The following is a 13,724-nucleotide window of genomic DNA, read 5'->3' as shown; positions in this document are numbered from 1 at the left end:
TCAATTCAATTCAATTCAACACGTTGGTATGTTTGATAGGGTATAATATGCTTCCCTGTGCGTGGACAAGGTGCCTTCTTTGTAGGTGCCGTCTTTTTAACCTAATATCTTCTCTTCTTTAAGGACCACAGATACCGACCCAACAGTTGAAACCTCTTCGACTCGTTCAAAGTAGATGTAATGGATTGACCCCAAAAGAAAAAAAGAAAAAGAAAAAGAAAAAACGATTAGAATCGAAAGAAATAAGTTTCAAATAGAACTAGCGGAATTACCCGTGCCCTGCACGGGTGACTTTTGTTATTTACAATTTAAATTTCGTGTAATATTATATTTTGTATCTTTTTAGTAAATATATTTTAATAATTGTTTCAACTATATGTTCTTAATATTGATAATTGTGTATTAATCTACCATAAATTTTTACTTATTTAAATATAAAAAAATCAAATTTTTTAACTTATAAGACTTAGATTCACTAAAATTTTTGTATATACATTAAATTAAATCAGTATTTTTAATTTTTTAATACATGTCTAATTATTAATATTCGATTGATCATTTTTCGTATCAATATTTCTATTTATAATAACAATATAAATAATAATAATAATATATATTTTGATTCAAAAATTTAATTTCAAAGAGAAATCAATATGTAATAAAAAAAATAAACCCCACTTCTAATAAAACGCAAATCAAATCATAGGAATAAATCCCCAAATTAAATAAACCAAAATAATATATAATTTACCAAAATTATTTAGATCCAAAGACTTCTCTTATTTTTGAATAAAGTCTCACGTGACTATTACTTTTAAGTTTGAACCCGTTCCCCTTTTTAGTCTTTTGTCTTTGGCTCTTTTTTTTTGAAAAGTTGTCTTTGATTCTTTGATCATACCTTTGGTAACCACCGGCTACCAGGGACGATGGAGCAAAAATCCATTTTATCAATCCAAGCAGATAAATGGAAGGATTTCCGTCTTTCCCATTCATGATTTAAAAAAGGGGTGAACAATATATAATTAAAATCATGAAATAGGGATGTTCATAACGGAACCAAACCAATTAAAATCGCTCAAACCGATCCAAAAAAATCAAAACTAAAAAAACCGAAAACCGCAAAAATCGATATTTTCTTCCCATGTTCAAAATCGAACCGATCCAAACCAAACTGAAGTATTTATTTACTTAAATTTTGGCATACATACTTAACCATTTAACCATATTTATAATGTTTTTTTATCTTTTTAGTAAATATGTTTTTAACAAATGGTTCAAATATATATTCTTAATAGTGAATATTTTGTATTAGTTAACCTAAAATTTTAGTTAATTAATTATGAAAGAAATTAAGAATTTTTTTAAAATACTTAAATTCACTCAACGTTTAAAGTCAAAATCTGTTTTTAATTCATTTGAATTTAAAACTATAAAGTTGTGAAATAAAATATAAGAGGAATAACTTTTTTTTGTTAAATTAATAAGTGAGAGATAATTTTATTTCGAAAGGTAGAAGATATAATATTAAGGATGCCAAATGTTTTTTTGAAATTAAATTCTTAAATCTTAGATAGATTGACTCATTGACCACCAAATTTCTTTTAAAAAAATAAGACAATTCAATTCAATTATATCTTGTCTATAGTCGTTCAACAACCTTCGTCCCTGTTTTAATGTTCTTTTTCCATTCAAAAAAAATGTATTTTATTTTATCTGAACATTTTTTTTTTCATTATGATTTCTCTCTCACATTACAAAATGGCCCCAAAAAGCTCATCCTTTTATCTTCCATCAGTATTTTCCAGAATCGACATTTTTACCCTATGTTTCTCTCAATCGTAAAATTCATCAGCCCCAAAACCTGCACCATTTCTTTCTTCCATGGATTCTCTAGCTTGGAACTGGTTTTGTTTCAATAGAATTTTGCTTACCCAAAAAAAATGTATTGCTTGGTTTATATTTGGTGAGACCCAAAAGACTTGGAAAAAAGAGAGAATGATTACGCCATGTCCATCTCTTTTTCTCCAACAGTTCAATTTGTCTTCTTAATTTCTTCATGCTTCTTACTTTCATGCGTTTTCTTTATTTCATTCATTTTGTGCTTATAAAATATGAACAACCTTAAGCAGCCTGTTGAATGGCTGTGATTCGCTCAATTTTTTATTTATGCTTTTAACCAAGTTTCACTTCCTCCACCTATGATGTGTCTAATATACAAAAAACATGGAAGGAAAATGATGGCTCTTGAGGACATGGTGGAAAATACTGTTGATAGGAGGCAGAAAAGGATGATCAAGAATTGAGTTTCTGGTGCAAGTTCAAGAGCAGTAAAACAGGTGATCTTTCTATTTCTTTATTTTTAGTTCAATGAGTTCTTATTTTCAATTTGTTTTCCTTCAATAAAAGCACTCAATCTGAATGATAGATACTGTAAACAGGCATACATAAATGTACTCGAGCGTAATGTCTAAAGTCTTGAAGTGGAAATTGAAAGGCTGATGAAACCAATGGTTAGATTATTGTGTAATACTAAAAAAGATTAACAATGGTCTTCATTCATAAAGAACAGTAAGGAGCGGAATTGCGGTGTAAAACATGAACTGCACATAAGACAACGATCCAGAATCTTATGACACAAATCCCTTGTTGCTTCGTGCATGCTTTCTTGACCTACATAAATTCACATCCAATATAATTAAGTGAATTTTGTAATATTTATTTAGTAAAAAGAACAATCAATACTATTTTCATAGAATACTATATGCCTATAATGTCACCGAGAGTTAGCTCAAGTGGTAAGAGTTAGGGGACATAAGGGTTGGGGAGGGGAAGGTCCAAGGTTCGAATCCTGGAAGGGAAATTTGAAGGGATTTTCTAACTTACTAACAACTAACCACTAACATTTGTCTATAAAAAAAAAACTATATGACTATAATACAAAGAATCATGTACGTTATTACTTACGGTTGTTCTTCCTTCCCTGAACCTATTAAACTCAGATAATGCATGAAAAAATATAATATACAACCCACCTAAACACCCAAAAATATTTTACATGTTAGAATTAACATATTAACACATAAATTATTTATAATACCGAATGTAAATGAATCTATAGTACTCTATAAACCATACCTTATAGAGTTATATTTGAAAATACTCTCTCGTACACAACATGAATTGTTTTGTCATAAGGTAGATCATCATGATTTTCTATTAGGATCCGTAGCCCTTGTTTGTTTTTTACTCTAGATAGAGCAACATATAATTGTCAATGGCTGAAGACTCGCCTTGGAAGATATAATCCTACACACCCAAGTATTTAATAATAAATAAAATACAAATTTTTTGGTAATATATGTCAGTACCTTTGTACATTTTCATTTTAGCCAACTGCAGAATAAGAACCACTGGACCATCGTGTCCTTCAGCAACATATTGTAAAAATTGTTGAGCAAAATCTTCCCACAGTGTACACCTTAGGATTTCACTTGCGCTATAATTTAATTGATAAAATGAATAGATAGTGTTTAAATTTAAAAAATTGAAGGAAATTTTAAATATAATACTTACTCTAGAGCATCCAAATCAACAACAATATAGTTGACTGACTGTAGTAAATTCTTTCTTGAAGTCTGATAGCTATCATTTGGCTACGACAACACCTATGGCGTCTGCATCAAAATATTAAAAGTGATGATCTCTATATTTATTTAAAAAATACAAATACTTTTTACACATACCGATCAATTCCTCGTCCTCTTTAAGATTTTCAAATATTGAACCATATGGTGCGAAGCTAAATCCATAATAGGGAATTTTTCGAGCTTCTATAGGTTTCACTTCAGTTTGCAACTTGAAATACAACCTGCATGGATGAGTGCAAGGTGTCTATTTGTAATTATTGATAGCGACGCTGAGAATGACAATTTCATAGCACACCCCCTCTTTTAAGGCTGACTCAAATTTTACAGCGTGGCTGCTCCACACTATAGCCTGAATCTTGTCACCCTGGAAATTGTTGGATTTTCGTTAAAAAAAATATGGATGAAAGATTATTTTTTTTTTTTTGAAAACAGATCAACATGCTCATATCTAAAAAACCGCAAGGACATGAATTTGTTTGTAAATAAACCTTAGCATCCAGGAGGATCATGTCAATTTCGTTAATATCATTTTTTTTAAAACATTATTCAATTATAATGTTCAAATCCTTAATTTCATATAATTTTTAAATGTATAATTTATATCTTTTCATTATTTATTTAATATTTTATTACAATATTCAATTATTATTTTTAAAAGCTATTCAATCAATTTTAGCATTAACGTTTTTTTTAACGTGCATTAATGGTTGTTTAAAATAGAAAAAAATTTGAAATTTATGTTGTGATTGGAGAAACTTAATAATGAGTATGGAGAAACCTAATAATGATTGTTTTAATGGTTGTTTAAAATAGGAAAAAAAATTGAAATTTGAATGACTTTTTTTAATATAGCTGTATTTTAATATATATAAAAAACGACATATGAATGTCAATATTTTTTCATTAATATATGTTTATTTTTTAAATTAATGAATTATTATTTTAATATTTTTTTTGATAATATTTGTAAAAACAAATCTGGATTTCATGCTATTTTTTTTTCGTAAATATCAGTTTTTTTAAGACCTTATTCAATTAAAATGTTCAAATTCTTAATTTCATATAATTCAATCAATTTTAGCATTAACGTTTTTTTTTGAACGTGCATTAATGGTTGTTTAAAATAGGAAAAAATTTGAAATTTATGTAGTGATTGGAGAAACTTAATAATGAGTATGGAGAAACCTAATAATGATTGTTTTAATGGTTGTTTAAAATAGGAAAAAAATTTAAATTTGAATGACTTTTTTTAATATAGCTGTATTTTAATATATATAAAAAACGACATATGAATGTCAATATTTTTTTTCATTAATATATCTTTATTTTTTAAATTAATGAATTATTATTTTAATATTTTTGTTTTTTGATAATATCTGTAAAAACAAATCTGGATTTCATGCTATTTTTTTTTCGTAAATATCAGTTTTTAAGACCTTATGCAATTATTATTTTCAAATCTTTATTTTCGTATTATTTAATTCGATGAGTGTTAGGCATTATTTTTGCAATGTTTTCAAAATTATGGTTATAAAAGAAAACTGAAAATTAAAATGTAATAAATTAGACCACAATAATTAAGGTGAGTTATGATTGAATGTTGTGACAAAAAAGTAGATTGGTTTTTTTTCTTGGAGGGAAAATGGATAACTTTGGAGGTGCCATGTGCCATTTTAGGATTGATGGTTATTAAAAATAGGAAAACATTTATAATTTATGTACAAACTTTATGATTTTGACCGAATTAACAATGGCTGTTTAAATTAAAAAAAACAATAGATTTTTTTTAAATAGAATTTTTTTTAAAATTATTTGAATGAATTTTTTTAATATACTTGTATTGCAAATCATCTTTTCTTTGGTATTATTTTAAAAGCTGTGTTTTATTTTGTTTGCAAATAAATAGTGTTAAACATGGGGTTGAACTTATAATTTTGCACTATTTATTTATACTGTTAAAACATCATGAGATTTTTATTTTAACAGCTGTGTTGTAGTTATTTTGTATAAAAAAAAAGCTGGGTTAATATTTATAGATTTGATGTAATAAAAATTAATAAAAAAGAATCTGGGTTTTGTATGTTAGGCATGTGTTTCATTCCTAAATTTTTTTTTTGAATCCGTATTGTTTAATAAAAAAATAAAAAAATTGTTTTCAATCCCTATTGTTTAATTTTTTGAATGTTAGGCATGTGTTTTGTAATTGTTTCTATTTTATGTTTATCAAAGAAAACTGAAAATTAAATTAGATATCAATAATTATGTGAGTCATGTGGTTTTATGTTGGAAAAAAAAAGGAAGGATTTTTTTTTCTTGGAGGGAAACTGGAAGAATTTTGGGGTGCCATGTGGCATAGGCTTCTAGAAGGAAACATTATTTTCATATATATATTGATGGCAAAAAAAGATACCATTTCATTATATCCTATTATCTTTTATTCTAAGGATCACGATACAAAAAAAAAGATCACGATTATAGATTAACAAAAGAAGTAATCTTATAAATGTAGAAACAAAATCACACAATTAATTCACTCTATATATCCTAAATTTTTTATTTAAGCCACACTTATCATCTATTGAGACAAACCTATTCGAGTCGGTATCAAAAGGCAAAGTGACCAAAACAAGGAAGAAACAGACGCGTGGAAAAGCCTTGTGGGTGGCGGCTACGTAACTGGTTCTATACAGCCGTTTTGAATTTGAGAAATTCCACACACACAACGTCCGCGTCGTTTTGTTGTTTCACTGCGCCTGCCACCAACAGATGTCACCAGGTAATAATAACAAACAAGAGACAACCTGAATTTTTATTTTCTTTTAATTTTCAACGCTTAATTGTTTTTTATGTGTTAAATTATTCTCGCAATTCCGCCACGAGTATGAGTATGGTAAAGGGTAAATGTTGGTCAAAAGTGCGACTTGTAAGAATCAAACTCTCAACCTAAATGTTCAAATAGATATTTTTTTAGTGCTGTGACCGGTACCCTAGGGGTCAACACTTGATTATTTGCTATAATTCCTTCCAAGTTCCAATTTCTTGGTGATATATATGTTTTATATTCATTGATTTCTACTCTCTTGTAACGGAATGCATATGTTAACAATTTGTAAATACAACAGGTTTGCAAAACCAGCCATAACAGTTGGCCTAGTTCAGCTTTTCTGAAGAAGCTTTCGTTACTTCTAACGGAGGAAAAACCAAAGCGCAAATACAATAAAGCCAGAAACAGAAGACCCTCCTTCCTATTCTTCATTCTTCACTCTTCAAAGCCATCAACACCTGTTGATGGGTCTCATAGTGCCATAAATTTGATCCAAAGGAGATAGCCTTTTTCATCTGCTTTTTCTCTATCTCTTTCTAGTTTTCTTTATCATCAGTTTCAATTGTTTTATTGCATATTTTTCTGATTACTCTATAGCCCAACATTACAAGCATTAACAGTAAAAGTTTCATTGTTGTCTCTCCAAAAATGAAGGCCTCAAATACTCAATACCCATTAAACTCTGTTTCTAAACTCTGCAACATTCAATTCCACTTTCTTCATCTCCTATCCTATATTCTAATCTTGGTATTTGGTCTAACCCTTGGAGTTATCTTCAGTTTCTATCTGAAGGACTGCATCTTTAGCCTACAATTCACTCAGTTCTCGCTCTCCGCCTTACCTCGAGCCCCGCCTCTATCACCACCACCGCCGCCGCCAATTGAAAAGCCAGCAGTTTCTAATCACAGCCGTGTGGGATTGAAGGAGTTTCTTAAGCCTCCTGGTGTTGTTATGCATGATATGAATGAGGAGGAATTGATGTGGAGAGCTTCGATGACTGCGAAGATCAATGAGTACCCGTTTGATCGTGTTCCTAAAGTTGCTTTCATGTTTTTGACAAGGGGTCCTGTGTTTCTAGCACCTTTGTGGGAGCAATTCTTCAAAGGGCATGAAGGGTATTACTCCATTTACGTGCATGCCAATCCATCTCATAATGGAACATACCCGGAGAAGTCAGTGTTTCACGGTCGGAGAGTTCCCAGTCAGGTCAGTTAGTTTCTCAATTCTTCAGTTTCTGGTTACATTACATTGATTATATTTATAGCATTGTTCTGTTTCCTTAAACTGCATAATGAAAATGATTATTGCTTGGATAATTGAAACAAAGCATAGGGTACATATACTATATAGTCCTATGGAAACCTCTTGTGGTATTTGTGGCTGTGCAAATTGCTTGATAGAGAGAACAAATAAAGAAAAGCCTTAGTAAAGAGGAAAAGGGGGAGAGTGAAATAAAACACAAAACAGAACAGAGGCATATTGTGCTAGGATAAACTTCTGATAAGAATTTCTTATTCAAATGTTTGAATTTTATGATAGTTTTAAGGAGTGAATGATCATCTTGGTCCTTGAAAGATTTTTCTATTAGGAAGTTTGTCCATGAAAGAAGTAAATACCTTCAAGAGTATCTTAATATGTAATTGCCTGTTTGCATTCTAGTTGAAATAAAAGTTAAAGTTGGATGAGGAAGCTTTCACCCTATATGCATTGTAAACTGTGTTTTAAGTTTTTGTTGTCATGGAAATGTGAGTGAATGTGTAGTCAAACATACTTGCAATTGTTGGTTAAGTTAGTCTAATTAGATTTGATAAACTAAAATGTCGGTCAATTTAGATCTTGTAGCATTTATTTCAGTGAGTCAGTGCACACAAAATTTTTAGGCACCAAGTTTACTACATTCACTCTAGTTGAGTATAAAATAATTTTAAAATGTTAGAAGTAAGACATTCAGTGTAAATTTAAATGATTGTTGAGATATGACATAAGGGTTTGAGTAGAGAAACAAAATTGTCACTTTTTTTGTTTTGGTATTCATATTTTGACTAGTCACTTTTAAGCAGAATAATTTGGCAAGTCTCAGTTCAATTTTTGTGTACCATTTGTTTCTGATTAGGTCATATATTTCTAATTACTAACTACAACAATTTGTTTCAATATAGAAAGAAACCATGATGACTAAGTACTCTTCATTTGGTAATGCAGGAAGTGGAATGGGGCAATCCCAACATGATTGAAGCAGAGCGTCGCTTGCTAGCAAATGCACTCCTTGACATTTCAAACCAACGATTTGTTCTTGTTTCAGAATCCTGCATTCCACTCTTCAACTTCACAACCATCTACTCTTATTTAATAAACTCCACCCAAAACTATGTCATGGCCTTTGATGATCCTAGCCCAGTTGGTCGTGGCCGCTACAGCATCCAAATGTTACCTGAAATCAGCCTCTGGCAGTGGAGAAAAGGGTTCCAGTGGTTTGAAATGGACAGAGAACTCGCAGTTGAAGTGGTTTCTGACAGAACATACTTCCCAGTTTTTCAACAGTACTGCAAAGGTTCATGCTATGCTGATGAACATTACTTGCCAACGTTTGTGAACATCATGTTTGGGGAGAGGAACTCAAATAGGAGCTTGACTTGGGTTGACTGGTCAAGGGGTGGACCCCACCCTGCTTCTTTTACTAGGTCTGATGTGACTGTTGAGTTCTTGGAGAGGTTAAGGAGCAAGAGGTGCAAGTATAATGGGAAAAGCAGCAATGTTTGCTATCTTTTTGCTAGGAAGTTCTTGCCTAGTACTCTGTCCAGGCTTGTTAAGATTGCACCAGAGGTCATGCATTTTGAGTACCACCATAGGCACAAAAACAGAAGCTTATCACTACAACCTACCATTTAATTCATTTTTTTCTTCTTGCAAGTTTTTCTATTATCTGGTATAGAGTATAGACTTTTTTTCATTAGCCTTATATGGTATAGAGTACAGACTCTTTTTCATCAATATAGTCTAATTTGACTCATTGGATTTCATTTTCTACTGGGCTAGTCTCTTATATTTGTAGCAATAATCAACTATCCCAAACCATTAAAAATAGTCTAATTTGTCATGAACATAAATTAGAATTAACCCATATAATTTTGTAGACCATACATGAGTTTTAACTAATAAAAGAGTGTTGGAAATAGTGTTTAAGTGAGTGTCAATAACATTTATCATGTACCGTATCATTAACCAACATACTCAACAGTTTAAGTTATTGAATGAAATTGAATGCTTCTACATTGATAAAGGAAGTTATAGTGTTCCATACTTCTTAAAGGGGTGTCCAAGAAACTGATTTCAAACCAACCCTGACAAACTTGAGTCTAATGAGCAACTTGCAAACAGGCCCAATATGAGGGAAACTCTAAAAGACTGAGAAGCTAGAATGCCTCACCCTCTTCGCCTCTATTTCTTCACCGTTTATAACCCTAAGACTATAATGTCAGCGCCATGAGCTGCATTTCGAAGGATCGGTCAGATTGTTGTTTCGGGTGGGATTTGTTTGGCCTGAATCTAACCAAAACCGGCCGATGGACATGCCTACTTTTCGTGGTAAAATATGGCACCAAAAATTCCAATCAAGTCAAATTTTACAAATGAAACTAGACATACTTTTTTTTTGGTAGAAACCCGTTTCAGAACAAGTCAACCATTTTAAACTGGCCCAATTCTTTGAACAAAAAAAACTGGCCCAATTCAATATCTTCTTTACCAACGGATGCCAAAACAAATAAACAGTGCTAGTCAACAAAATTGAGAAAGAAAGGCACTTTTTACCTTCAATCACAGCCTCATTATAGCTCACTAAACATCATTTCTTGTTACTTTAATTAGTTAAAAAACTTAAATTAAAAATTAACTCAGCATTCAGAAAAATAGGCACAGGAATACAGGATCATCAAGCAAGGAATATAAGACCAAAATTTGACAAAAACAAAACCCTAATAATCTGATTTATAATACTACCATACCTAATGAGAATCAAAGCTAAGTTAAACTACTGCCTAGTGAGTTCAACCACAGGTGTGTCTTCAGAAATTGAGGGTGACTCAGACACGGAGTCACACGTGTCATGACAAGGTGACGCCTCGACCCCACGCAACTCATCAATCATCTTGACCACGTGGCTCATCCTAGGCCGTTGATCAGGTGCAGGCGCAGTGCAAGCCATAGCAATCTGAAGCAGCCCCACCATGTCCTCCTCAATATCCTTATACCTCATCAGCTCCAAATCAAACACCTCAGCCGTCCACTCCTCCCTCACCACTGACTGGACCCACCTCGGCAGGTCCACCGCCCCACCACCACCATCCGAGGTGGAGGGACACTTCCCTGTCAGCAACTCCAGCAAGAGAACCCCAAATGAGTACACGTCAGACCTATGAGATTGTTTCCTACCGTCCGATGCCTCCGGCGCACGGTAGCCGTTGGATCTCCCGCCTGATGGGCCTGGGCCCGTCAAGATGGAGAGCCCAAAATCAGAAACCCGTGGGTTTCCCTGCTTGTCAATGAGAATGTTGGTGGATTTGATGTTACCGTGGGTAAGCCCAAGGGACTTGCACGAACTGTGGATAAAGGCCACGCCTCGTGCCGCTCCTGCTGCTATCTTCAGCCTTGTGGTCCAGTCCAATGGGGTTCTTCCTGGTCCTCGGTTCCCTGTATCAAAATTGAAACACATCAATTCAACTATCTAGTTTTGTATAGTAACCTACTTCACACCCTCAGATTGGTAGCACATTACTTTGTGATCACAAATTCGACTTGTGAAATCAGTCTATTGCAAAAATGCTAAGTAAAGATGCAAGCTAAGACGGTCTTCAAAACACTAGCTGAGAAGCTACGATTTGTCATATTGAATTTAACGTGGATTGGGGAAGCAAAATTTTAACACGTTCACTTCGCTTCCATGTGAATTAGCAGGAAATCCAAATACACACTAATGCATAAAATAGGTCTACAGCCCTAGAGCTTTACATCACCAAGTTGGTCAATTTTTTTGGAAAACCCATTTGACACCCACAGAAGAAAGGCTCCAAATTTTCAATAAAGAGTGGGAGCCTTGTTTGCACTTTCTGGTCATATTCATTATGGAACTGGTAAAGGATTAAAAAGCAAAAGGCCAAATGTTGCTCAGAAAAAGAGCATAAAGTGAAATACTACTTGTGTTGTTCTTTTCTATAATGAAAAATATGGGTCCAAACATTTGTCCAATTCCCAGCAGTAATTATGATTATGCAATGAAAAATATGGGGTCCACTGAATTGGCAAATTTGTATTAAAAATATGGGTTTGAAGGAAGGAGATGCTATTTTGATAAAGGAACATAAAGAAATCATCCAAATCAAATGGTTAACAACAATCCAACTTCAATTTTTGAAGGAGCATCATAATGAATGCACAATTGCACATGTAACTCCTATCTTTGAAATAGAAAATGATGGTGTGATAGAAAAAACATGAACTTACCATGAAGAAGCCAGAACAAACTAGCATTTGGCATGTAATCATAGACCAGAAGCTTCTCATCCCTTGCAAAATAGTAAGCCCTCAAGCTAACAATGTTGGGGTGCCTTAACCTTCCCAGAACCTCCATATTCTGCTCAAACTCCCTCTTCCCTGCAACCTGAGCATCTTTCAGCCTCTTGACAGCAACAACATTACCATCATCAAGCACCGCTTTGTACGCCGTTCCAAACCCACCTTTCCCCAGCATTTCCGCAGAAGCTCGCAGCAAATCCTCCAGCTCAAACCTCTTCTGATTCTCCCCATCAAAGAACACCATTCGACCCCTCTCAAATCCTGCTTGAGCAGGGTAAGGACTAGATGAGAAAACAATCTTCTCACTCTCAAAAAGCTTCGACCCTTTTCCTTCTTTCGATTTAGCAGAGTAGCTTCTCCAGAAATAGCAATACAGAAGCACACACACTATGCAGAGAACCACAATGTCACCCACTATAATCGCTATCAAAGCCACCGGGCTTATCCTCGAATGGCTTCCAGTTAACGGTGGTGACTTTGGCATTGCGCTCGGCGAAGATGACACGGTGGTCGGAACGGCGCCGCTTGGGACTAACGGCGAAGCAATGGTGCCTTGGGATCCGGGTTTTCTCGGTTCCACCGCGCATTGCTCCACCGGAGCTCCACAGAGAGACGGGTTTAGCCCGAATGAGGACTTGGGGAAACCCGATAAGGTGTTTGGAATCTCGCCGGAGAGGCGGTTACCGGAGACGTTGAAGTCCTGCAACGCTGGGAGGTTGATGTTGGGAATGTTGCCGGAGAATTGATTCTCGTCGAGATGGAGAGTGAGGAGGTGGGTCAAGCGGCTTACCGTCGCCGGAATCTCGCCGGAGAAGTTGTTGTGAGACAGATCGAGACGGTACAAGCGGAAGAGTGACGTCAGACTCGCCGGGAACTCGCCGGAGAATTCGTTGTGAGACAGGAAGAGAAGCTTGAGAGAGGCTAAGTTTGAGAGAGTGGTGGGAAGTGGACCGGAGAAGCGGTTTCCTTTGAGGCTGAGGACTCGGAGGTGAGTTAAAGCGGTTAACGGGTCGATGGAGCCTTGGAGGTGGAGATTTTCGAGAACGAGTCGCGTGACTCGGTCTCCGACGCAGGAGACACCGTGCCATGTGCATGGGTTGGTGGTGGTGTTCCAAGATGTGAGAGTTTTGTTTGTGTCTGAAGCGGTTTTGAAAGCCATGAGTGGTTCGAAATCTGGGTTGGTGGAACATTGAACAAGGAGAAGGAAATGGAGAAGTGTAGTAACAGAAGCAATGAGGTGAGAGGGTTTTGCAGACATTGTTGCAGAGAGAAAGAGAGAGAGGAAGAAGAAGAAGAAGAAGTGAAATACTAACGTTGGAGCGTGGTTGTGTGTGAATGTATAGGGTGAGGTTTGTAATTAATGAGAAATGGAAGGGGTTAACGGTATGGTAATTAAATTTTTAGTTAGGGATGGTAAACTGAAAAGCATGCTGAGTTAATGAATGTGACTTGCTATTGGTGGATTGTTTGTGCTGACAAGTTGCTGCACCTCAACACTCAATAGACCATAATCCACAGCATTTTACTGCTAGGTTTAATGGAAAGACTATTCTATCCTTGCCATGGTTCTCATAGGTAATTAGATAACCTTTATAAATAAGATATAGGGTACATTACTTACTTAAAGAGTGTTTGAATTTCAGTTTACAGGTAATTAGATAACCTTTATAAATAAGATATAG

General features: G+C 34.3%; 2 protein-coding genes across 2 annotated transcripts; one reads left to right on the top strand and one right to left on the bottom strand.

Annotated features, from left to right (window-relative positions):
- Positions 1–6,696: 6,696 nt before the first annotated feature.
- LOC130718517 (glycosyltransferase BC10-like) lies at positions 6,697–9,498 on the top strand. Its single transcript, XM_057569116.1, has 2 exons — positions 6,697–7,677; positions 8,674–9,498. The coding sequence occupies exons 1-2, from the start codon at positions 7,120–7,122 to the stop codon at positions 9,358–9,360; spliced, it is 1,245 nt and encodes a 414-aa protein (XP_057425099.1). The 5' UTR covers positions 6,697–7,119; the 3' UTR covers positions 9,361–9,498.
- An 827-nt stretch (positions 9,499–10,325) lies between these two features.
- LOC130718516 (probable leucine-rich repeat receptor-like protein kinase At1g68400) lies at positions 10,326–13,559 on the bottom strand. The gene is made up of 2 exons (XM_057569115.1): positions 11,971–13,559; positions 10,326–11,160 (listed from the first exon to the last, which is right to left on the bottom strand). The coding sequence occupies exons 1-2, from the start codon at positions 13,298–13,300 to the stop codon at positions 10,502–10,504; spliced, it is 1,989 nt and encodes a 662-aa protein (XP_057425098.1). The 5' UTR covers positions 13,301–13,559; the 3' UTR covers positions 10,326–10,501.
- Between the last annotated feature and the right edge of the window lie 165 nt (positions 13,560–13,724).

The sequence above is a fragment of the Lotus japonicus genome, chromosome 5, assembly GCF_012489685.1.
Source record: "Lotus japonicus ecotype B-129 chromosome 5, LjGifu_v1.2".
NCBI lineage: Eukaryota > Viridiplantae > Streptophyta > Magnoliopsida > Fabales > Fabaceae > Lotus > Lotus japonicus.
The sequence above is the reverse complement of the archived record's forward strand: the minus strand, read 5'-3'. Positions and strand labels throughout refer to the sequence as shown.

Bases quoted from the DNA above. Each gene is read 5' to 3' on its own strand.
- LOC130718516 (XM_057569115.1), bottom strand. From the start codon at position 13,300: ATGTCTGCAAAACCCTCTCACCTCATTGCTTCTGTTACTACACTTCTC. The intron at 11,161-11,970 runs GTAAGTTCATGT...ATTTTGATACAG, and splicing joins TTTGTTCTGGCTTCTTCATG to GGAACCGAGGACCAGGAAGA.
- LOC130718517 (XM_057569116.1), top strand. From the start codon at position 7,120: ATGAAGGCCTCAAATACTCAATACCCATTAAACTCTGTTTCTAAACTC. The intron at 7,678-8,673 runs GTCAGTTAGTTT...TTGGTAATGCAG, and splicing joins GTCGGAGAGTTCCCAGTCAG to GAAGTGGAATGGGGCAATCC.